The sequence below is a fragment of the Camelus dromedarius genome, chromosome 2 (genome assembly GCF_036321535.1).
Source record: "Camelus dromedarius isolate mCamDro1 chromosome 2, mCamDro1.pat, whole genome shotgun sequence".
NCBI lineage: Eukaryota > Metazoa > Chordata > Mammalia > Artiodactyla > Camelidae > Camelus > Camelus dromedarius.
In genome coordinates, this window is record NC_087437.1 from 80,495,917 (window position 1) to 80,517,301 (window position 21,385).

General features: G+C 41.3%; 1 protein-coding gene across 2 annotated transcripts in view; it reads right to left on the reverse strand.

Moving 5' to 3' along the window:
* Positions 1–3,607: 3,607 nt before the first annotated feature.
* The window catches only part of NFKBIZ (NFKB inhibitor zeta), a 30,155-nt gene continuing 12,377 nt past the window's right edge, over positions 3,608–21,385 (reverse strand). Inside the window, exons 1-12 of one of the 2 annotated variants that reach the window (XM_031456403.2) lie at positions 14,169–14,784; positions 11,883–12,022; positions 11,363–11,393; positions 11,137–11,240; positions 10,261–11,039; positions 9,457–9,562; positions 8,926–9,072; positions 8,670–8,733; positions 8,204–8,373; positions 7,234–7,344; positions 6,936–7,103; positions 3,608–5,042 (exon numbers count right to left, since the gene is read on the reverse strand). In XM_031456403.2, coding sequence (XP_031312263.1) covers positions 4,989–5,042; positions 6,936–7,103; positions 7,234–7,344; positions 8,204–8,373; positions 8,670–8,733; positions 8,926–9,072; positions 9,457–9,562; positions 10,261–11,039; positions 11,137–11,240; positions 11,363–11,393; positions 11,883–12,022; positions 14,169–14,454 — 2,160 coding nt within the window. In that variant the 5' untranslated portion in view covers positions 14,455–14,784 and the 3' untranslated portion in view covers positions 3,608–4,988. Of the gene's footprint in view, positions 5,043–6,935; positions 7,104–7,233; positions 7,345–8,203; positions 8,374–8,669; positions 8,734–8,925; positions 9,073–9,456; positions 9,563–10,260; positions 11,040–11,136; positions 11,241–11,362; positions 11,394–11,882; positions 12,023–14,168; positions 14,785–21,385 lie in introns of those variants that run through there. The other variant, XM_064495796.1, reaches the window with a different exon arrangement.

Genomic DNA, 21,385 nt, shown 5'->3' on the forward strand with positions numbered 1-21,385 from the left:
CCCCGAAAAAGATACATCCAAGTGCTAAACCTCAGAATTTGGGAATGTGATCTCAATTAAAAAAATGGGTCTTTGCACGTGTAACTAAGAATCTCAAGATAAGGTCATCCTGTATTATCCGGGTGGGCTCTAAATCCAATGACAAGTGACCCATAAGAGACACACAGAGGAGAAAAAAGGGAGGGGAGAAGGCCATGGGAAGATGGAGGCAGAGATTGGAGTTACCCTGCCACACCAGGGGGACACATGGAGCTACTAGAAACTGGAAGGGATGAGGAAAGATTCTCCCTACAGCCTTGGGAGGGAGTGTGGTCCTGCCATACCTCGATTTCAGAACTCTCGGCCTCCAGAACTGTAAGAGGATAAATTTCTCTGTTTTTAGCCACCAAGTTTGTGGTAATTTGTTACATCGTCCTAGGAAACTAATATACCTGAGGATTAAGAATCAGATAACCTCAAAGTATTTTCTAAAAGAAAAAGAAAACAACAACAACAACAACAACAACAACAACAAAAACAGTTTAGGTGACTCCTGATCTCTCCTTCAAAGCTAGTTTCTGTAACACGAGATCTAACATGTCTAGCACACAGCAGGCACTCATCAGTTTGCTGCCTCATCTCCGTGGGTTCCAGCAACCCATTCCATTACTACCGACCAGCCACAGCTACTCTCTGAAATCTGCATTCCTTAATTAAAGTAGACTACACTGTGCACTAGAATCATCTTCACAGGTACCTGCCGGAAGCCCTAAAAACCCCAAAGATAATGATTTAGAATGTTAGGAGTGGGGCAAAGGCATTGGCATGATTAACAAGCTTCACAAAAGATGCTGATGTCCATGAAAGCCTGAGAGTTTGAACCTAAGGCACTTAGCAGTTAGACCAGCTGTCTGGCTGCTCTCACCCCAAATCCTCTTGCACTGATAAAAAAGGGAATAGTGTCACAGAAGAGCAGGGAACATGGGGTTGGAGGACAAAAAACACCCATAAGGAAGTTAGACACACTTTGAGAGCAATCTCCACATAGTCCTCCTGGAAATGGGCCACCTGTGCAATGTTTCTGGTATATGCAGGGATTAAATCATAGCCCACTCCAAAGGTGGAGTGAGGGCGCTGAGAAAATTAAGTGAACCCAGACTTGGTGTATAGCTGAAGATAAAAGTCTTTCTGGATGAAATATGAAAACAAATAAATGTATGTATATGCACGACTGGGACATTGTGCTGCACACCAGAAAGTGAAACTTTGTAACTGACTGTACTTCAATAAAAATAAAACAAAATAAAGTAAAATTAAATAAAATCACAAGTCTCTAAAAAAAGTCTTTCTGGATGAAACTGTAAATTCCATGTGAATGATACAATGTTAATAAATTGAAGTATAATATACACTGAGAAAATATAAATTAAAAAGGAAACCATAGAATTAAATTCAATGTAAGATGTATTCATTGAACATCTACTATGTGTCAGATACTGGGAGAGATGTGGAGCCTCTGATAAAGAAAAAGACAGTCACTCCCCACCTCTCAAGGACAAATTCAGGGCACTAGCAGGAAAACCAAAGACCCAGTAGTAATCTAAAAGTTTGTACCCAGGCCTGGTCTCAGAGAGACCAACAAGAACTTAGCCAGTGGCTGAAGTTGCTTTCTTCCTGGAGTCACATTCAATACAGAACTGATAGTATCAGAAAATGGAAGTGAGCAGTACTGAGTTTAAGAAGTTGACATTTATTAAAGGTTAGAGGAGTTTGAGGAAATTCTCCATTCCTGATTAAGTCAAAAATAGAAAGGATAATAAATGCTACTGATTTGATTAACAAATAGAGCTGAAAGATAGGGTCTCTGACACTTGAGGGAATTCCTTGGTGAAGCACCAAACTACAGTACTAGAGTGAATTCTTTGCACAGAATGACTGCCTGATTTTTTAAGAAAGAGTACAACTATACCATTCTGCATCAACGTATCATTGATATCATTGTTAAATTATATGGCTGAGTTAAGTTCAGAACTATGATAGTCATTAACTCATTAGTACTTTCTAGTCTATCTGTAGCTCAAAACACCACTTCCCTCCAAAACCAATGATCCCAACCAGGATTAGCACACATTTATTCACTCATTTAACCGATCCATTTTATAAACTCCTACTATATGCCAGGCATTGTGCTGGGCACTGAGTTTGCAGCAATGAGCTTGTAGTCTTGGCTTCTGTGGGGGTCATTCTTTAAGGAACATTCCATCAGGCATTACCCCATACCCGTATGGCAGATATGGCTAATCAATTACAGCACTCTCTCCTGCCAAGCCCCTTGACTGCTTGGTCTTTCTCAACATGCTACTCATGAGGGTATTACCAGTTAGAGGTAGAACACAGGATGAAACTTATTGGTCACCCAGATGCTAACCAAGCTTCACTGTATCACTTGTGGTTCTCCCAAAATACTTTTGCTACTATTGCCTTGGTTTACGTCCTTTGGTTTCATTCACCTCCCTCTCCCCTTGTATGAACATTCAAATCAACTCTTCTGAAGATATAGCTCAAATGCTCTACCCTGAAGTCTCCCTAGTTCTCCCCATTCAGATATATAGTCTTCCTCTTCTCAATCTTTGTAATTCTCCCCCTTTTTTTATGACATCTAATAAGGTGCATGCCGTGTCTCCCACTTATGTACCTGAAGGATAAGAAATACGCCTTGTATGTCTTTGAATGACTCAGATTATCTATCAGGCAGCTTTGCACAAATACACACACACACAAAATCACATGCTTGCTAAGCACTGGTTCAATTACTTAATTATGAGGGAATTTGGAATTAAGAGAATGTACACACTCACTTCAGAAAAAGCTCACAGTGTATCTATGCACAGTATATCTATGCTCAGTATATCTACTGTTCTGGTTATCAGGCTGTTATTTGCAATGCAAATTACTCTTGAGATTTCATTTATATGAAGGAAGAAAAATTATATTTGGTGTAGAGAAATAGAACTACAGTAGGTTCTTAACTTGAGAGTTAAGGGCTCCTGGTGGCTGTGAAGCCCCTAATACTGTAAACAGCATTTGTGTATACACAGACAGGTGAATTTCTCCAGGGAAACGATTCACAGCTTTCACCAGATTCTCAAAAGAAGTTACAAGAACTAGAATATATGAGCAGTAGTTGACTCATGTTGACAGAGATGTTGATGTGTTTGGCATCGTGAGAAAGGGAAGGACCCCATTTCCTGCTGTTCCCAGGCTTACATCTCTCAGGATGGTCTTGGTAATCTCCAAATTGTTTTCCCTATGTTCACTGTGCCCACAAAATAAAGTGAAAAGTAAAGTCATAAACATAGAGATTTAGCTTTTTTTAGCACATAAAATTCTAAATAATAAACAATATCTTTCAAACTTCCACAATATTTTCAGAATCTAATAAATCTCTACTAATGAACTTGGCAAAGGGTGTTTTGATGTTAACTCTTAAAGAACTTCAGGAAACATGTTCTCAAAAAAAATCCAAATTAATATATACTGGCTAATTTAAAGTTTTTTAGATTAGTAATTAATAGTACTTTTCAACCTTGGGAAATAGAAATAAAGTACTAGAAAAAAAATGCACATCTTTAAGACAAACAATATCAATGAATTAATGTTTATTTAAAACCATGCATAAGTTTTTCCATAAGTGTGAATAGACTGGTTCACATCACAGCCATACTTTCAGATACCAAATAACTATAACTAACTTTTGTCCACAAGACATACAGGGTCAAACAATGTGATCGATCCAAAGGTTATCTTTTTTAAAAGGATCTGAGTACTTAGCTACAAAGATGATTAGTCAGTCAGTTGCTTACAAGACTTCTCATTTAAAAAAAAATTAATGAATCAAATATATTACAAATAATTAATGTGCAATCAAAGCCAAATACATTACTCAGGGGATGCCAGAGCAAAATAATATTAATGGGATTAACGCTACTAAAAAATAAGACTTTTTTCTGAATGGTAGTATAAAACATCATGGTGCCTTATCATTATTTGAGAACAGAAACCCAAGAAGACATGTTTCAATAGTGACTTTTTGTTGCTGCTATAAAGGTAAAACAAAAACTCCAACAGAGCAAGTAAGTCACAAATTCTAGAAAGTGAGTCATAAAGAGGTATTCTCTTTAACACCATGCAATTCCCTGCAAATCAGGTGTCTCATCTCAATGCATGAGAAGAAGCATGTTTATAATTCAAACAGAGCTCTGCCAGCCACTAAGGGAACAACTCCCCATCTGTCTCACCTACAGAGATGGTAGATGGGTGATTACACAGCTCCTCTGCATGTGTAACTTTTTAAGAATAGTGACAATTCACTTGTTCTCTATTTTATTGATTTACACATTTCAAATGTGGCCATTTGTGTTAATGACCATATATGTACAAATATTTTAAAAGACAAAAATAACAGTTATGTACAGTTTGCAAAGATCAAACTTTAACCATGGTACCTTTCATCTAGTCCAATGACCAGAATTTCCACCACCAACAGTAACTCTCAGGTACTGCATCAGGCCAAACGAAGCCTCAACACTATATCCAGATGTGTTTTTTAACTTTCAAATGCTTTCATTTTTCTTTAAAATGTAAAAAAGTTTACAATCTGTCTCCTTTTAAACTGGCAATAGCTACATGAGCAATGCCTTATGCCACAAATCAAAGGCTTTTCCTACCCCAAAAGCTACTGCTAACTGAAGTCAATTTTACCGTTCAGATTAAATTCAGATGTCTAGATTCCAGATACCTGGATGTGAAATATTGAAATCTGCCAAGAGGAATTAGATATTCCTCTTCTTTTCTTTTAACATAACCCACTATATAATAGTGAACTAAATATGTTTGTTTCATAGAAACAACTTACATTTGCCAATACAGAGCAAATGGTCTATGTACAGATACATTAGGACTGCCTAACTGACAGTGAGTATTGCCGAGCAGGCTCCGAGTCAGTGGAGCTAGTGTGGTGGGGCTCTCTGCTGAATGGACTTCCCCTTCAGGATACGGCGGATCTGGAAAGGAAACCAACAGCATCTGTGAGGTTTCTGTTTCACAATCAAAGTACCACATTTCCTTCAGTTTCTTTCCTTTCATGTAAGAAATGGTGTAGAGTATATAAGCTCTACACCATTCCTGTCTACTTGTAAGTAAATATATGAAGAAATACGCAACAATATATGTCAAGATTTTAGGGTGATTTTTTAAAAAAGACTATAATTCCTTTTAAACTTTATTACAGATCTCCTATAATGATGTTTGAGTACAAGAAAGTAAAGCATCTCCATTAAAAATTATCTGAAGTTGAAAATCTCCCACAGTTTGACTAAGACCTATATTCTTTTCCGAATCTTTCCTCTTGTTATTTATGAGAACATTTAATATAAGGCAGGAACTGTGGTTATTATAGTATCTCACCTACCCTGAAGTCAACCTCAACCAAGAACTCAGAACCCACCTCACACACACAAGTAAATCTATAATGCCCTTCGAGTCAAGATAGCTGTCATGATATCCAAGAATTAAAGCATCTGTGTATAACTATGTGGATCATAGGAAAGCCCTCAGGCTCATTCAGTCTATTAACTGATTTTATACCCGAGCCTGACAAATTTTACTATCTGTCTCTCAGCCCACAGCAGATCCGAAGCAACAGCTTAGAAGAAAGAGGACTGGAGTGGGAGATGCAGCTGATAGCTGCTAGAATGACCATTGTCTGATGATAAAAGCAAAGGAAAAGCCCCTCCCTCCACACACAGAGACACACAAATACAGAAGCAGAAAGGCAAGTAATCTGAGAATATTTAGTGAAGAGTCAAACAGCTCTCCATACTCAGTAGTCCCTGAGAGCATTGCTCTATGACTGCACACCACAAACAGCGAAGCAGAAGTGAACACTGGGCTTAGGACTCGCCATTTACTCCTTAAGGATGGTTCCTACCCTCTGGAACCACTCTGAGTCTCAGTCTTCCCAGCTGAACCTTTACACTGTGAAGTTTTCCTAACTATTAAGCAGTATAATACACAGGAAAACTCTACAGATTATCAAGAGATTCATTTTAAGCTATAAAGAGCTCTACAAATGTGAGTTACTATAACATTACAGTCATAATGAGGGTTATAAATCAAAGGAAAGGCTGAATTGCATTCCATATGTTTTATTTTGTGATTATTAAAGTATGCAATGACCCACAGCCACAATCCCTCCAGGAAAAGAGTTTCATCAAAAATATTTTAAGTTCTTAAAGGATTCAGTTCTTGTTATCAAGAAAAGCTTAGTCATGTGAAACTGTTTAATCCCTAAATGTAATATATAACCATATGATATGTAAAGCACAATTTTATTTAAAATACAAAATATTCCTAGGTTCTCAATTACATAAGTAACCTTCCTATTTCTTATCTGATATCAGCTAGTAGCCAGAAATCCTTGTTAACAGCTGATATTTACTGAGCACTCACTATGTGCCTGGGACTATTCTGAACTCTCGGCAGATACTGACTCATTTAATACCCACGATACTTGAAGGCTCATCACTTACTCACAAAACTAAGATTCCCTTTCCTTGGTGTCTGCAGGAACCTTGGTTCCTCCTCTTTCATCCACTTCCAGACTTCAAACCATTCTGACTTATTCCAAACCCAAGTTTATGTCTCGGAAGAAAAGAAAAGACTACCTGACTTCTGACCATTCGGGGTTCAGGGATAAACCCTCAAATTTTTACATCTTCTTTTAGAAACAAAGCAATTGACCCCAAAGGGCTACAGGGACCACTGTGAGACACAGACACTGACAGAGCCCACCTGAAGAGCACCACCAGCTGGCCTCCGCCCTGCACAATCTCATTGCCCCTTAAGTTTCTGACCAAGTGCCTGAAAGTACTTCTTCTCCCATTTGTGGCCCTCACCTGTTCTCCCACAGGGCCATCAGGAACCAAGTGCACTGGCTGTTCGTTCTCCAGGTTCCGAGTGCTTGGGTCTGCCCCCTTCCTCATCAGCAGGCGGACGGCATCCAGCTGCGTCACCCGATACTGCAGACTGGCAGCGACATGGAGGGCAGTGTTTCCATTGTAAGCCTGAAGACCAAGAGATGAAACGACACCCATCAGGAAGGAAGACTTTCATGAAAGCAGCTCAAAAGCTTGAATAAGGTATGAAGAAGGTCATCCCAACTCTCGTGCAATTCTTGAATCTTTCTAAAAGTACCTTTGTGTTCACAAAAGACAGGCAACTAGGCAGTTCCAAAAAGAGGCGAATGAGTTCCAGATTTGCTTCTTCAGCTGCCAAATGCAGGGCTGTGCGGCCACTTTTACGATCCTTGTCAAGGCAAGAGGGGGAGAGAAGTGAATGTTCAGACACCACGCTCGCCGTCTCTCACATGTCTGACTCATTCTTGCAGACTCACTCTGAATACTCCCTTCTCCACAAAGCCTTCCTTCACCCCAAGCTCCATGGAATCTCTCATTCCTCCTAAATTCCCTGTTAATATGCCTCTTATCACATCTACCCTGTATACAGGGTGGTCATAAAATGCAGAAGCATAGATGATACTGTTTTATTATGTACTGTAACATAATACAAGAAATCACTTATTATGGATTCACCTGTGTTTCCAAACTTGGTGGCCACTCTGTAACTTATAACAAGCTGTATCTCTCACCTCTTCTGTTGGACAGTAAGCTCCCCAAGGACCCAAGTTGCTTATGATTTAGGTATTTTTCCCCCAGAGCCACTAACTTAGTGCCCTGTATATAGGTGATACTCAGTAAATAAAGCTCAAACTTAAAGAGAATAAAATCTTTTCCAGTTTAAAAAACAGAAGATTAAGTCCAGATGCCAAAACAATGAAGAAATCCTTACAAAAAGCACTACCTTAATTATCCATGTATGACAGTGAAAGCCAAAATGAAAATATCAATTTTCAAGCATTTCCATTTCCTTTCAAAGAGTAACTTATTTTACAGCTAAATGATCTTTGGGATAATAATCCAAAAGTGAATCAAAAAAGCAGATGAGATGATCTTTTAAAATTTAAGCTTCTGAACTATCTATACATTACTATTCACTCCATTAATTTAAAAAGAGGGAAAAGCTTTAACTTATACTTGGGAACATGACCTTTTGCTATAACCACTTCTCCCCTACATCCCATTTCCAAACCCTTCTGTGAATTTACCTTGGCTTCCACTGCTGCTCCCATTTGAATCAGACACTTAATGGTTTCAACGAGACTCTTATTCTTCAGTAAAAGCTCCTGAACTTCAGGTGAATGCGGCTGCTGATTTCTCTGGAGTTCGTGCACCACAGCATTGTGGGCCAAAACTGCACAGTGCAGAGGAGTCAGGCCTAGAAAAAGTATAATAAAGCAGCGGTCAAGCATCCCATCGAGTCTTTCAGTTGCTCTATAACTACAAGCCTTGAGGATGGCCTCTCGTATGATGTATACGTGGGCTCCGCATGAAGCAGTAAAGCAATCTGAGTAACCCCTCCAGTGGGTATTAGTGCTAACTCTATCTATAGAGTATTTTAGCTTGAATTACACCTCTCTTCCTTCTTGGTATAGAACTTAATACCCTTACAACTAATGGGCCCCTCTCTCTGAATATTTCTTCACCCAAAAAATGAATGTGTCAATTGCTTACCATCATAGTTAGTTGCCTCAAGATCCACGAACTGATGGCTCTTCACTGCTCCCTTCTGAATTGCCTGCAGAAGTTAAAAACACATATCTGTTAGCAAAAGGCAAGCTGCACAAATACTCATCTACAAGTATTCCAGAAAAGGAGTAAGTCAACTCAAAAGAGATTATTGCAACAGGCAACCTACGTTGGACTTCTAATCTCCACGCCCTATCCCTCTGGCCCTATGATAATGGGAGCCTGGCTCGCTGCCTCTTACCTGGAGCACCTGGGAGTGGCCCTTCTCCGCACAAACGTGCACAGGGGTTCTGCCCCAGCAGTCAGTGGTGTTCACCTGGGCCCCGAGGTTCACCAGATCCTGCACAATGAGGTGCTGATTGGCAGCCACTGCCACCTGAAAGGCACTCTGTGGACATTCAGAGGAAAAAAAATATTTTTAAAAACATGTAACACTATCATAACAAGGAACATAAGCCTAAGCTAAGACTGAGAGGAAAATCCATGTAGAGAAAATAAACCCTATTAATAAGCAATAAGACCTTGTAACACAAGGAAACTAAAAAGCTTAGGGTGCGGCTTTATTATACTCAGTTGGTCTTTGATCAAATAACTACAAAGTTAATGTTAATAACTTCAAGGTTGACAGTGACAAAGAGTCAACATCCTGAAGTTAATATTAACTGAACTCTCTTGATCTAGGACTCTGAAATGACCTACACATAAATATGAGACTAGCCGTCATTTCTTCGCCATGACCACATCTTTGCCGTTTCCCTGTCAAGGTCCTCACCTGCCCATTGTGTTCTTTAATATCCAGCATGTGAAGAGCATTCATCTTTCTTGCAAGGACATAGGAAAGTGCCCTTCTCCCTTGGGCAACAGCAATGTGGAGGAACCTGGGGAAAAAGAGAAGGAAAAGAGGTGAATTGCTTCTGATTTCACTAAGTTCATCCTTCTTGTAAAAAAAATTCTTCCTTTAGCCCCTTTCTTGGTTTGTGGGTGTACTCAAGTGAAACAGTACAGAGCATAATTTGTCTTTTCTGCCAGTTGCGACAAGATAAGCTAGGCTACCAGAAGAAGTGAGTATGCCAGTCACCATGCTGACTGCTTTAAGTCTATTATTTTTAATATTCATAAAAACCCTATAAGGGAGGTAGTATCATTTTGCATGTCCAGAAACTGAGGCATAGAGAGGTTAAACAACTTGCCCAAGGCCATAAAGATGTTAGCACAGATCAGGACTCAATCTACAAATCAACTCACACTTTAACCACAACCAACTAATCATGATCTAACTGATTTTGCTCCATAGACACAATCCAAGCTGGTCTTTCAAAACCAATTATTCAAAGACACATATATATTTTATTAACTTAGAACAGATAATTCATTCAGCCAGAAAAGAAAAAAGAAACAAAAACTCTTTCATAAAATATTAGCCATCACTGAACAGCAGCTTCTGCCTCCACCAGTCATCTTGATTAGCCAACCTCTTACTAAGACCTAATTTGGCAGAGCCTAGAGAAAATCTGTGCCCACTCTGTCCAACAAGGATGGCTTACCAAATAAGGTAATGAGATAAAGGGATACTTACGTGTCACCATCTGCATCCTTGGAAAGAAACTGGTCTTGGGAGATATTCACCAATTTGCTTTCCTCCTGCTCTACTTGCCACTGGAAAAATGACTTTCCTAACTGTGTGGTGTTCATTGGATTTCCAACGATGTTCTGGAACGGCAGTGCCATGCTTAAAGGGGCAGGGGTGGCACCATGCCCCGCCAGGGCCTCACACGCACCGTGTGGCATCATGTGGAAGTTTTGTAGGGGCGCGTCATTTGGCTGCTGAACACTGGGGGAGGTCTGAGTGGGAACAGCGATAATCTCAGATTCCCTGGGATCATTTAGAAGGGACGCAAAACTTTGGTTCAGGCAGAACTGTGGTTCTTGATCATCAAAGAAGTTTGGTTCATAGCTGGGGGACAGGGACGTTCTGGAATAAGGACTGTATTCCAGAGTCGGGTTGTGGGTGTAGTGCTGCGGCGGCGGCTGCACGGTCTGGCTCTGTGGGGAGTACTGGTACATGGCAGCCTGCTCCACCATGGGCGGGGAGCTGCTGACTTGGAACGGCTGGTATTTCTGAGGTGGAGAGAAGACCTGCCCTCCGTGGAAGTCCTGACACTGCTCGTGGGGGGAGCTCTGAGGGACCCCCACAGGGCTCATCCAACTAACTTGGACAGTATTCAGGGACACCGGGCTGCATTCATTCTTAATGTTGATAATGTTCTGAAGCAGATCGGCACTGCTCTCCTGTTTGGATTCATTGTGATGAACATCTTCCATGCTCTCTGCGGGTGTGGGTGTTTGAGGTGGTGTCTGGAAAGGCAGGAAAAGTAAATTGCATACTCCCTTTCAAAATCATTCCAGAAATAACTGCCAAAGGGCATCCAGAAGAAAACAGTTAAATACATACCAAAAACTGGGTATGTAAAAAAGTTGATCTTTTGCAAACTGGTCCATCAGACAGTGAGTCAGGTCCTTTCCTTTTTCCACTATATGATACTGTGTTCTTCAATTCTGTACCCAAGAAGAAGAAATGAAATCTGTGAGCATTTTATTTTACAAATTTTTACCCATAGTCAAACTACATTATTTTACCCGAAAGCCCCCATAATATTATAAATAGAAGTAACTCTTACCTGTGAATTGCTCTCTGTTCACACCCTGTGCCTATAAGGAAAAAAAAGTTTCCAATTTAGTGTATATTAAATGGTTTCCTGATTAATATATACCAATAAATAGACTTATCGCTACCATTCTTTATAGCTCACCATAAACCTTGATACAGCCATTCTAGCAATATTTATTTTCTATGTTAATTTCCATCCTATCTTGCAACTTCCCCTATTTTCACTTTTCATCTTAGTTCAAAATTAATAAGGCCCTTTGAGTTTCCCCTTTCTAATAAAAATGCTCCGTTTTAATTGAACCCTATTAATCCCCTTGCCCCCAATTTACCTTCACTTATTCATTCATTAAATTTCTCTTGCACATCTGCCAAGTACCTAGCTAAGTGACAGGAATATTGGAGACAGGAAAACAAACAGGCTCTCTTTCTGGTCTACAAAAGACTTACTGGACCTATGTGAGCAGAGAGTAATAATCCTGACAGACTAACCTCCCTGATCCCCAACCCAAAACAAAAAAGTTAGGTGCCACCTTGAAGTCATCACTGGCTTGGCCAGAGGCCTTCTGTTTATGACTTCGGATGTGCAGCAGGAGTTCCTTCACTGAGTTCTTCACACGAACACCTTGAAAGGGTCCTCTTTGCTGCCTTCCAACCCCCATATGGGGCTCAACTGTTCAAAAGAAAACAAAAACGTATTTCAATTAAGTCTCTTCATGGACACCAATCTTAATAACCTCAAAAGCATGGCCGTCTAACGTAACAAAGTCTCCGACCAACAGACTGCAAAGTCTTTCCAACATGACCTTGCCTGTCAGGCCTCAGCCCTACTTAAGGGGACGATGTTGCCTGAAACCTTTCCCCAGCAGGCACTGTAAGGAATTAAAGCTCATAAAAACACGGTTTGGGGGGGTCCCCAGAGCCAACAGTTAAACCCAAATTAAGTCTCTGTCTCTCAGCCCCATCCACCCACGAGACAGGATCATAGATTTTGCCACGCTAACTCTCATAAATCTATAGTTATTCTTGACATTTGAAAAACCTTGGGGGAGCAAGGGATAAATGATGAACTTTTAGCTTTTCAAACCAAAGGCTTTATGTCCACAGAGAAATTTTAAAGTCTATCAATTCCACTCACCTAAGAAGGCACAAAACAAACTTCCAAAGATCTCAATGTACCAAAGCCTAACAATGAACAATGTGTTAGTTTCTTATTAGTTCCCTCAGTTCAGCTATGCCAAGAAAGCTGCTTAAATTCACTGAGCTTAACACATTTCCGCGTACACACACAGGATTTCCCCTCACCGACTGCTTTTGGAATTGCTCACATAGGCCTTCTAAGTAAAAAGGAAATAATCTTCTTTCATATTGAAGCTTTAAAATACACTTTAAAATGGAGTCAATGAGTAGTACAGCATTCCACTCTGACCACTACTGTGTCACAACCTCTCGGGACAAGTTGAGCACAAAGTAAACACACAAAGAGTCAGGAAATGAATAATTTAGCAACTCCTTTGAGAGGGGAAAAGCTAAGATGGGCCAAAACAACAAGGCATAATTTGAACATATATATCATTAATATATGAGAGAAGCAACTCAATGATAGGGCAAATTAAACAACTAGTTGGTTTTATGTTTAAGTTTAGGAATATCTTGCCAGAATCTAACACAGCATTTCTCGGGAATGACAGCTATTTAATAATTCAATGTCACAGAGAAAAATGCAGTTTCAGAAATCCCCTACGGTAAACCAAAGAACTAGCAAAATACTTTCGGCCAGATGAAGGCCAAATGTGGAGGAAAAAACGTTTTAAGTACACACCCACATATACACAATTTTTGTATTTGCTACACGTTTAACATACAGAGAGTGTGTTGTACAACTGACTGGTTTAAACCACCTTTTTAAATGAAAGTGAAAAATCACATTTTAAAATAAAACATAACCAAAACGAGAGTGGCTTAGCAGTGGGGAATACCCAAAAGAGAACGATCTTTAAAATCACTCTAATTAGATTTTCCAACATTTGAGATTATCTAAACGTTCTTACCCACAGTGGCATCCCGTTTTTCCCAATTAGGCCACTCAGTTCATTAAGAAAAGAAACTAACAATTCACAGCCGAATAAAGGAAACGATACACTTTTTCCTTGTCAGATACGGCCTAACCATTCTAAAGTACATAAAACAAGAAAAAAAAAGACCGCAGAAATTCTGGGCAGACTTCGGAAAAGTCAAACTTAAGGTGTAAACTAGTTTTCAGTCCAGCTTCACCTTACATCTTGATAATATCGGTTTCCTTTCTTTAAGATTAAGTCGTTTTATTTAAAATTTCCACAAGTACCTACTTAGGAAGAAATAAATCATGACTTGAAACAGTACTTGAAACCCTTATGGCCAGCTACAGCCGTTCACTAAAACAGCCACAAGAAAAAGTTACACCTACATCAGATGCAAAATCTCGCCACAGTCTGTGATTTATAACTTAATAAAGGTGGTTTTTAAAACAAGAAAGAAGAAAAGAGAAAATCGAACGTGGGCCATTCCCGCCCCCTCCCCAGAAGTCAGAACTGTGCGTTTCAAGCTACGAGGGCAGCTGATGGCGCCCAGGACTCAGACGGTCAAAGGGCACGGAGGGCTATCACACGCCCAGCACTGGGCCGGCGTCCGGTCGCGACCTAATATTGATGGCTAGTGTGATGTTTAGCCATAAGGCGGGCGCAGGGGCCACCTAACATCTGGCCGAAGCACTTCACATCTGGGCGGCACAGACCCCCGTCCCCTCCGTGAGGGCTGCCCCCGCCCGGGGGGGTGGGTACCTTGCAGCCGCTCGGAACGGGCGCCGCCTCTCGGCCGCGACTCGACCGCCCCGCAGGAGGATGCGGACGAGACGGAGAAGTCGGAGGAGTCGGAGCCGGGCGAGCCGGGCGCCGAGGGCCCGGACGACGAGCAGCTGGCGTCGCAGGCGCCGGGCGCGGCGGCGGGCGGCGACGCGTTGTAGAAGTAGGCCAGGTTGAGCGGGCTGGTCATGAGGCCGCAGTCGCCGGCCGCGTCCAGCAGCCCCTCTCCGCCGCGGCTGTCGTCCAGCAGTTTGTCCACGATCATGCTCCCGGGCTAGGCGCTCCGGGACCCCAACACCTGTGCCACCGGCTTGCTGCGCGCGGCTGCCTCCCGGCTGCGGCTGCGGCTGCGGCTGCGATGGACTCAGGGACCTACCGGCGGGAGGACGGCGCGGGCACGGGCGCGGCCCGGGGCTGCACGACTATTTAAACCGGCCTTCGAGGCCAGGGGCGGGGAGAAGGGGCCCCCGCCTCGGCGGCCTCCACCGCGCCCGGCCGGGCCATTGGCGGCGTCTGGGCGGCCTCCCGGCCCCTCCTCCGGATGCGCCCCGTTTCCAGTAAAATGTACAGGATGAGGCAATATGCCCTCCGCCCTCGCCCCGCCCGCCCGGCTCCGCCCAGACCGGCCGGTTGTTTTCTCGCCCTTCACCTAGAAACCCCGACACGGCGTGGCCTCCCGGCCCCCGGCCCGGTCGCCCGCCGAGAGATGCCGGGGCCCGCCCTGCCTGGGCGCACTCCGGCCTGGGCACCCGGGAAGAGTGCGCGCGGGGTGGGGCTCGGCTCGCAGAGGGCGGCGAGGAGGCGGGGAGGCGGGGAGGCAGCGGTGGGAACTGGTCGGCCTGGTTCCGCCGAGTAGGAAGCGCTGGAAGGTGCGCGCCACGCATCCCTTCGGCCGCCCTGGCGGGGAGCTTCTTGCCAACCGCAGCCAAGGCGTCTCTGGAAGGTTCTTAAGGGCCCGTCTCTTCTTAACTTAGTAAGAACGGTGCCCTACACCCCTGTATCCTTCAATACCGGGACAAAGCCGTCTTAGCCAAATGATAAAATACCTGTATGTGTCTGTATTTACATATATGTAGTTTTTATTCTGCATAACTTTACACTGTCGGATAAACACAGGAATTTCGCTCTTTCCTGTCTTAAGTACTTTTTTTTTCATGGAGTTACACAAATTTTTAAATTGTTCTATTACTTGCTAAAACCGTGGCTAGGAGTTAGCAGGAACAAAACATGATTGAAAACATGACTATGTCTGTCCTTTCAAGTACATTATAATCTTGTAAGAATGAAAAGTAAGTACGCACATACTGTATTAAAAGAAATCAATTATGAGTAAATAGGAGGGGTGCAAACTTCAGTGAGTATCCTAAAAAGAAAGACAACGTCCAGTGGAGGGAAAGATGAGGCCATAAGGCATATCTTTGCAGAGAAGGTGGCATATGAGACAGGCTGAAAAGGATGGGTGGGATTTCCATCCACCGTATTTATAGGAAGAGGGAACAGCATGAGCAAAGAATTTTAAAAAGAGCTGGATAAAAGTTTACAGCCCATTTTAGGATAGTCAAAGGGAAGACGATAACATTAAATGTAAAAGGTAACTTGGTGCCTTCGGGTGGAGCACCTCCAGTGACAGGCTGAGATACTAGGTCTTTGTTTAATAAACACTGAGTGAACATGAAAGAATCTGAGGCAGGCAAAATTAATCTGGAGCTGCTCAGAGGAGATGAGACTGAGGGGCCCAGAGGCCATCAGAAACCAGGCCAGAAGAGAAGTGACCTGACCCTGGGACAGAGGCAGCAGGAAAGAGGAAAGTAAATGGAAAGAAAACAAGGCTGGGCAGCATTGCTAGGGCAGAATGCACAGGTCTGACTCGGCTGGAGGTGGGCAGCAATGAAGGAGTCCCCAGTAAGGCTATGGTTTGGGGCGGGATGACTATGCAAATAGGGATGCCAGCCTCAGATTCCAGGGATATCAGAAGTAGAATGTTAGGGTCTTAGGAGGAAGAAGTGAGGGAGGGAAAGGAGGGAGACAATGAGCTTAATTGTCACTCAGTATTAATAGGTGGTATAAGACCCCAGCGGGTGTTTCAAAGTAAGTATTTCCTTGTTTTTCACAAGTGTTGTATTGCCCCAGAAACCTCTTGCCACCTCTTCCTCCTGCTAATTTTTGGGGTTTGGTAAATTTTTTTAAAAAATAGAAAGGAAGCGACTCCCTTGATGTATCTGCAGAAAATATAAGGCTCCAGTAATTGTAGTTCCTCAGAAACCAAAATCTCTTAAAAGATACTCCAAATGAGATATTGGGCTTTCTTGATAAAATCTATTTGGATTTTTTTTCCCCTCCCTACTAACATATTTTATGTATAATAAAGGCCTTAGATGGCCATCAAAATAAATTCATGGAAATTTTTTTTTCCAAAATAAATCCTCCCCTAAAATTATTTGCTGTTTTACTTGGTATATAAGAATTCAAACTTCAAAATCATAGCTTCTGGAGAACTTAATATAGATAAATATGGTCAGCAGATTAATGTTTCAAACTAAAGTTTTCTATGAAATGTCAAAGCAATCATACTGTTTAAAAAGACCACAACCCTCAACACACAGTCAAGAATGATTGTTAATAGCACTACAAAAATAAATTTTAAATGTCCTTTGCTTCATTTAAGTGTTGAAATAGAAACTCAATTTGGTCTGTTGGTTGAGTGATAGGACACTGCCATTGTTCTAATCAAATATGGTAGAACATCCACTCTGTGGAGACAGCCAAGCATGTTATGAGGATTCTCTGGAAAAGTCCACTGAAGCCAACAGCCAGCACCAACTTGCCAGCCATGTGGGTGAGCCATTTTGAAAGCTGATCATCCAGCTCCATGTCCAGCCTTCAGATGACCGCAGCTCTGACCAACATCTTGAAGGTAGTTGGATGAGTAACCTTGAGTTAGAAACGCCCCCTCCAAAGCTACTCCCAGATTCCGAACCACAAAAACAGTATTCGGAAAATGAGCCCTAAGAATTTGCCCAATTTACACTGGTCATCATAGATAGAAGAGCTTAAAATCCTTATCTGCCTGTGTCTGGAGCCCAATCTCTTGCTTTAAAGAGGGAAATCAGAAGACTCATTATTTCAAGGCTCAGATGCACTGTCTACATCTAAAGATACAGAAAAAGATGAAAACGACACATCAGAGAGTTCCCTGACTACTGGAAAGAAGAAACCAATTCCAAAGCAATTGGAAGGAACTGTAAATAAAAAATAAAAATATAAATGACGCTATCTTCCCCTTGGCTTTATAGATGTTAATAATTTACCTTATTGTGTCTTATACAATAGAACATTTCTGCAGAGTATTATAGCACCAGTTAAGCTGTAATACCATTCTGAAACCAACCATTCAGAGTTTTAAAAAAGGAATTGACTTTTTAAATGTAGGTGTAATGAACTTTTGAGAAGCCAAAAATTATTTGGTGCAGCTTTTCAAACTTAAGGAGAAAAAGCCAGTGAAGTATCTTACAGGGTAAGTTATTGTACTGCATTGGCTGTAGAAGTAAACATCACAGGTGAGAGAATAAGAAAGCCTGGTAGAACTGATCTTGCTGAATGCCTTCTAGATGAGATGTCAGCAAAAGAAACCATGGTGCTGCCACTTTCCAATGTCATAGGATTTAACTGCAAACATTAAACTGCTCTTTTCTGCAGAACTGCACTTTTGCCTTAGAGATAGACAGTTCTACAGCCTGTCTGGACTTGCCATTTTGGTTGTATTCATCAGGTGTCAGCCCCCGCTAATCATCAAAGATCTTTTATATGAATGCTTGGCAACAAACACAAGAGGTGATTGAAGCATACAAGTTTGGGGGGTTTTTTGTTTTGTTTTGTTTTGTTTTTGTTTTTGTTTTTTGAATCTTATCATTTATCCTAGAACAGTTGGGTTGACATTTGCACTGATGATATAAAAGTAACTGTTAGTAAACCTGCCGTTACTTTTATGCCTTACAACAAATCAAGCAAATGGCAACAAAATGAACTAGTAGGCATTGTTTTCTTCACCACTGCCCATTTGCAGAAAAAGGAAAAAAAGAGAGAGAGAAGCCAGTTTCACTTAAGAAAGTCACAGATGAAATGGTAACAGTTACTAACTATTAAAACTTGATGCTTTAAATGTATCTTTAATATTCTGTGGTGATTATCTGGAAAGGCGTTTGGTCTATCAGGTTGAATGATATGCTATGACATGGCCATTTGTTCTAACCAATTGCTGTTTGAGTTGTGAGCTGACCTAATCACTGTTTTTCATGGATCACCAATTTTACTTGACCGGCAAAGTGGTTATTCAGACTTGGGTATGTGTCAGATATATTTTTTTAATGAACAAAGTAAACCTGTCATGTCAAGAAACAACTGAGAGTATTTGTTCCCAATGTTAAAACTCAAGCCTTCAAATGAAAATTAGAATTTGGGAGACTTCTGTCTGACACCCTGAGCTCTGCGAGCTTCCCAGTATTTTCAGGGTGTTTTTGATGAGGTCAATTGTGATATGTTATTAACAAGTATGATTTTTTTCCATCTTATATAATGAAAGGTGGCAACATTTAGAAAATTTGCATAACTCAATTAACTAACATTTTCCAAATGAACAATGCGAGAGACATTACAAAGTCACACTTAGGTACAAGATCCATTCAGCGTGCAAGAGAGACCAACGGATATTAATATATCAGTACAAAAGTTCCACTGACATGGTTTCAGAGTCCACAATGCATTTACCCTTTAAGGAACTATCACTTACTTTTGTATATTATTAAAAAGGGATATCCACAATTATCTGAAGTAACTATTAAGACATTTCTTCCTTTTCCAACTACATATCTGTATGAGGACAGATTTTCTTCATATACTTCAACCAGAACAACATATTGCAACAAATTAAATGCAAAAAAAGGCATGAGACCCTATCTTCTATAAAGCCAGACATTAAGAGATTTGCAAAAATGTAAAACAATACTGCTCTTCTCACTATTTTTCTAGATTAGAAAATACAGTTTTTTAAATAAATTAGTAGGTAAAGATTTTTTTTATTTTATTGGTAGAATGTAGGCAGTATGTTATTCAAACTAACAGTTCCAGATTGGACAATTAATTGCTGAACACCTGATCTGGAACCTCTCTCTCTTCTCCATCTCTATTTAAACTGCCCAAGATGGGCCTTCATCTCTCACCTGAGCCAAATGTTTGCCCATCCAGCCGTGCCCACCTAAATTCTACCCTCCAGACTGACACCAGCATGCCATACGTACAACCAAATCTAAGAATTCCTCTGCTCTACTTAGGGATCCTTCAGTGACTCTCTATCAGCTCTAGTTTCGAGTTCAGTCTTCTTAGGATGGCAGGTGTCAAAGCCCAGCATTCCTCACAAGCCTTGTCTTCCTCATCACTTGCCATCTTACCAAACTGAATGCAGTTGCACACAGATCTGGGACTTCGCTCCTGTGGTTCCTTCTGAACAGAATGCTCTACCCTTCCTCGCCTGACCAACTCACCCTCATCTTCCCAAAGACTCAGGTTAGTTTCCATCACCTCTGGAGCCCTCCCTGACCCTCCCTGCTCTTCACCCTCACTCCACCCTCAGTCTGGCATAGGGACCCCCATTCTGTGTCCCCAAACAGACTTGGATCATAGTCCTTAAAATGTGTGGAAATTATCCATTTAGGTGAGTCTGTCTCCTCTATTCCACTATAAATTCCCAGGACATGTATGCTTTGTAAGTAGTCAACTACCTGTTACTTAGTACACATTTAATTGACCAGCAGAAACAAATGTAAGTGCTTCCGTAAGTATTTTACATGCAACACCACAGACATCACAATAGACCCTTTGGCCCCCCGAATTAGAATCCCTTCATTCTCAGCACCTGGATTACTGTAAAACTACTACATATGTCTTACAAATATAAAAAGCCCCTGCTGTCTTTGGTTCATATCAATTCTGTAAAGAAGGTGAAATGCTTTCAGGGGCTTTCAAAACAGATGTAACATACTGATTTTTGATGCTTTCTCTGAAAAATAATAATTTATTCTCTCCATAGCAATGTAAAACACTTTTTAACATCTCAAGAAACATTTAAACTTCTGGGTATTCTAAGAGTTGTTTTTGGTTTTTTTTTAATGCACAGGAGCAAATTAGACCATCTATTTTTAAATTCCATGTATTCTTCAATATGATAGTGTCTTCTAAATGGCAGGTACTTTTCAGGGCACTGGGGCACAGCAGTGCATCAGATAAAAACTCCTGTCTTTGTGGAGCTTATATCCAGAGGTATGAACATTCTGGTCATAAATTGAGATACTAGTACTATTCCTGAGACACATATACTCAGTTCTCCTGAGACTCATATGCTCCTCAACAGAACACCTACAACATTTGACCTCCTAGGCTATGGCACAGACATCTGTAGTTACTAAGAGCCATAAACTGTTTCCTTACAAATGACATAACATTTTGTGTGTTCTGGCCTGGAAAGACCAAAAAATTATCTCTGGAAGTAGTTTCCTAGGTCCTGTTTGCAGCAAATTACTAACATCTGACATCAAAGGACACTAACCCTTATATTTCTGTTGAGGGAATTTCTCAAAGCAGGTAAATATACCTGTCTAGTATCCTAATCATCACACAGATGGATTAGCAAAAGATGTGCACATCTTGGAACACTCCACAGTGCTGTCCAAATGAATCTGAAACGCCTCTAAATACTGTATGTACAACTTTACACACTATGGACTGACTGTGTCAAGGCAAAAATCAATGCTGAGGTGTCCCTGGAGACATCTCTCTGGAGCTTTCTCTTGCCTCAAGTATCCATAAAGAGATGCCATTCACTTCATCCCACAAATATTTTCTGAGCATCTGTGATGTCTACTATGTAAAGTAACTCCAGTGCTTTCCACTAGGTATGCAAGACCTGTCCTCTGACAGGTGGGCAGAAGAGGCTCCTTGTACAAAGCCAGGTCACACAGCTAAATATCCCAGTCGATTAGATGCCCTGTACACAGAGGCTGCATCACAGCAGTGCGGCAGTACCCGAAATACCTTTCAGCCCAGCAACAGACTGAAATCCTAGTATGTAAACTGGAAGACAAAACAAATCTGTCTTCTGCTTTAAGGGCACTTCATTTCCAAAGAAATAAACGTTTTCCCATTGG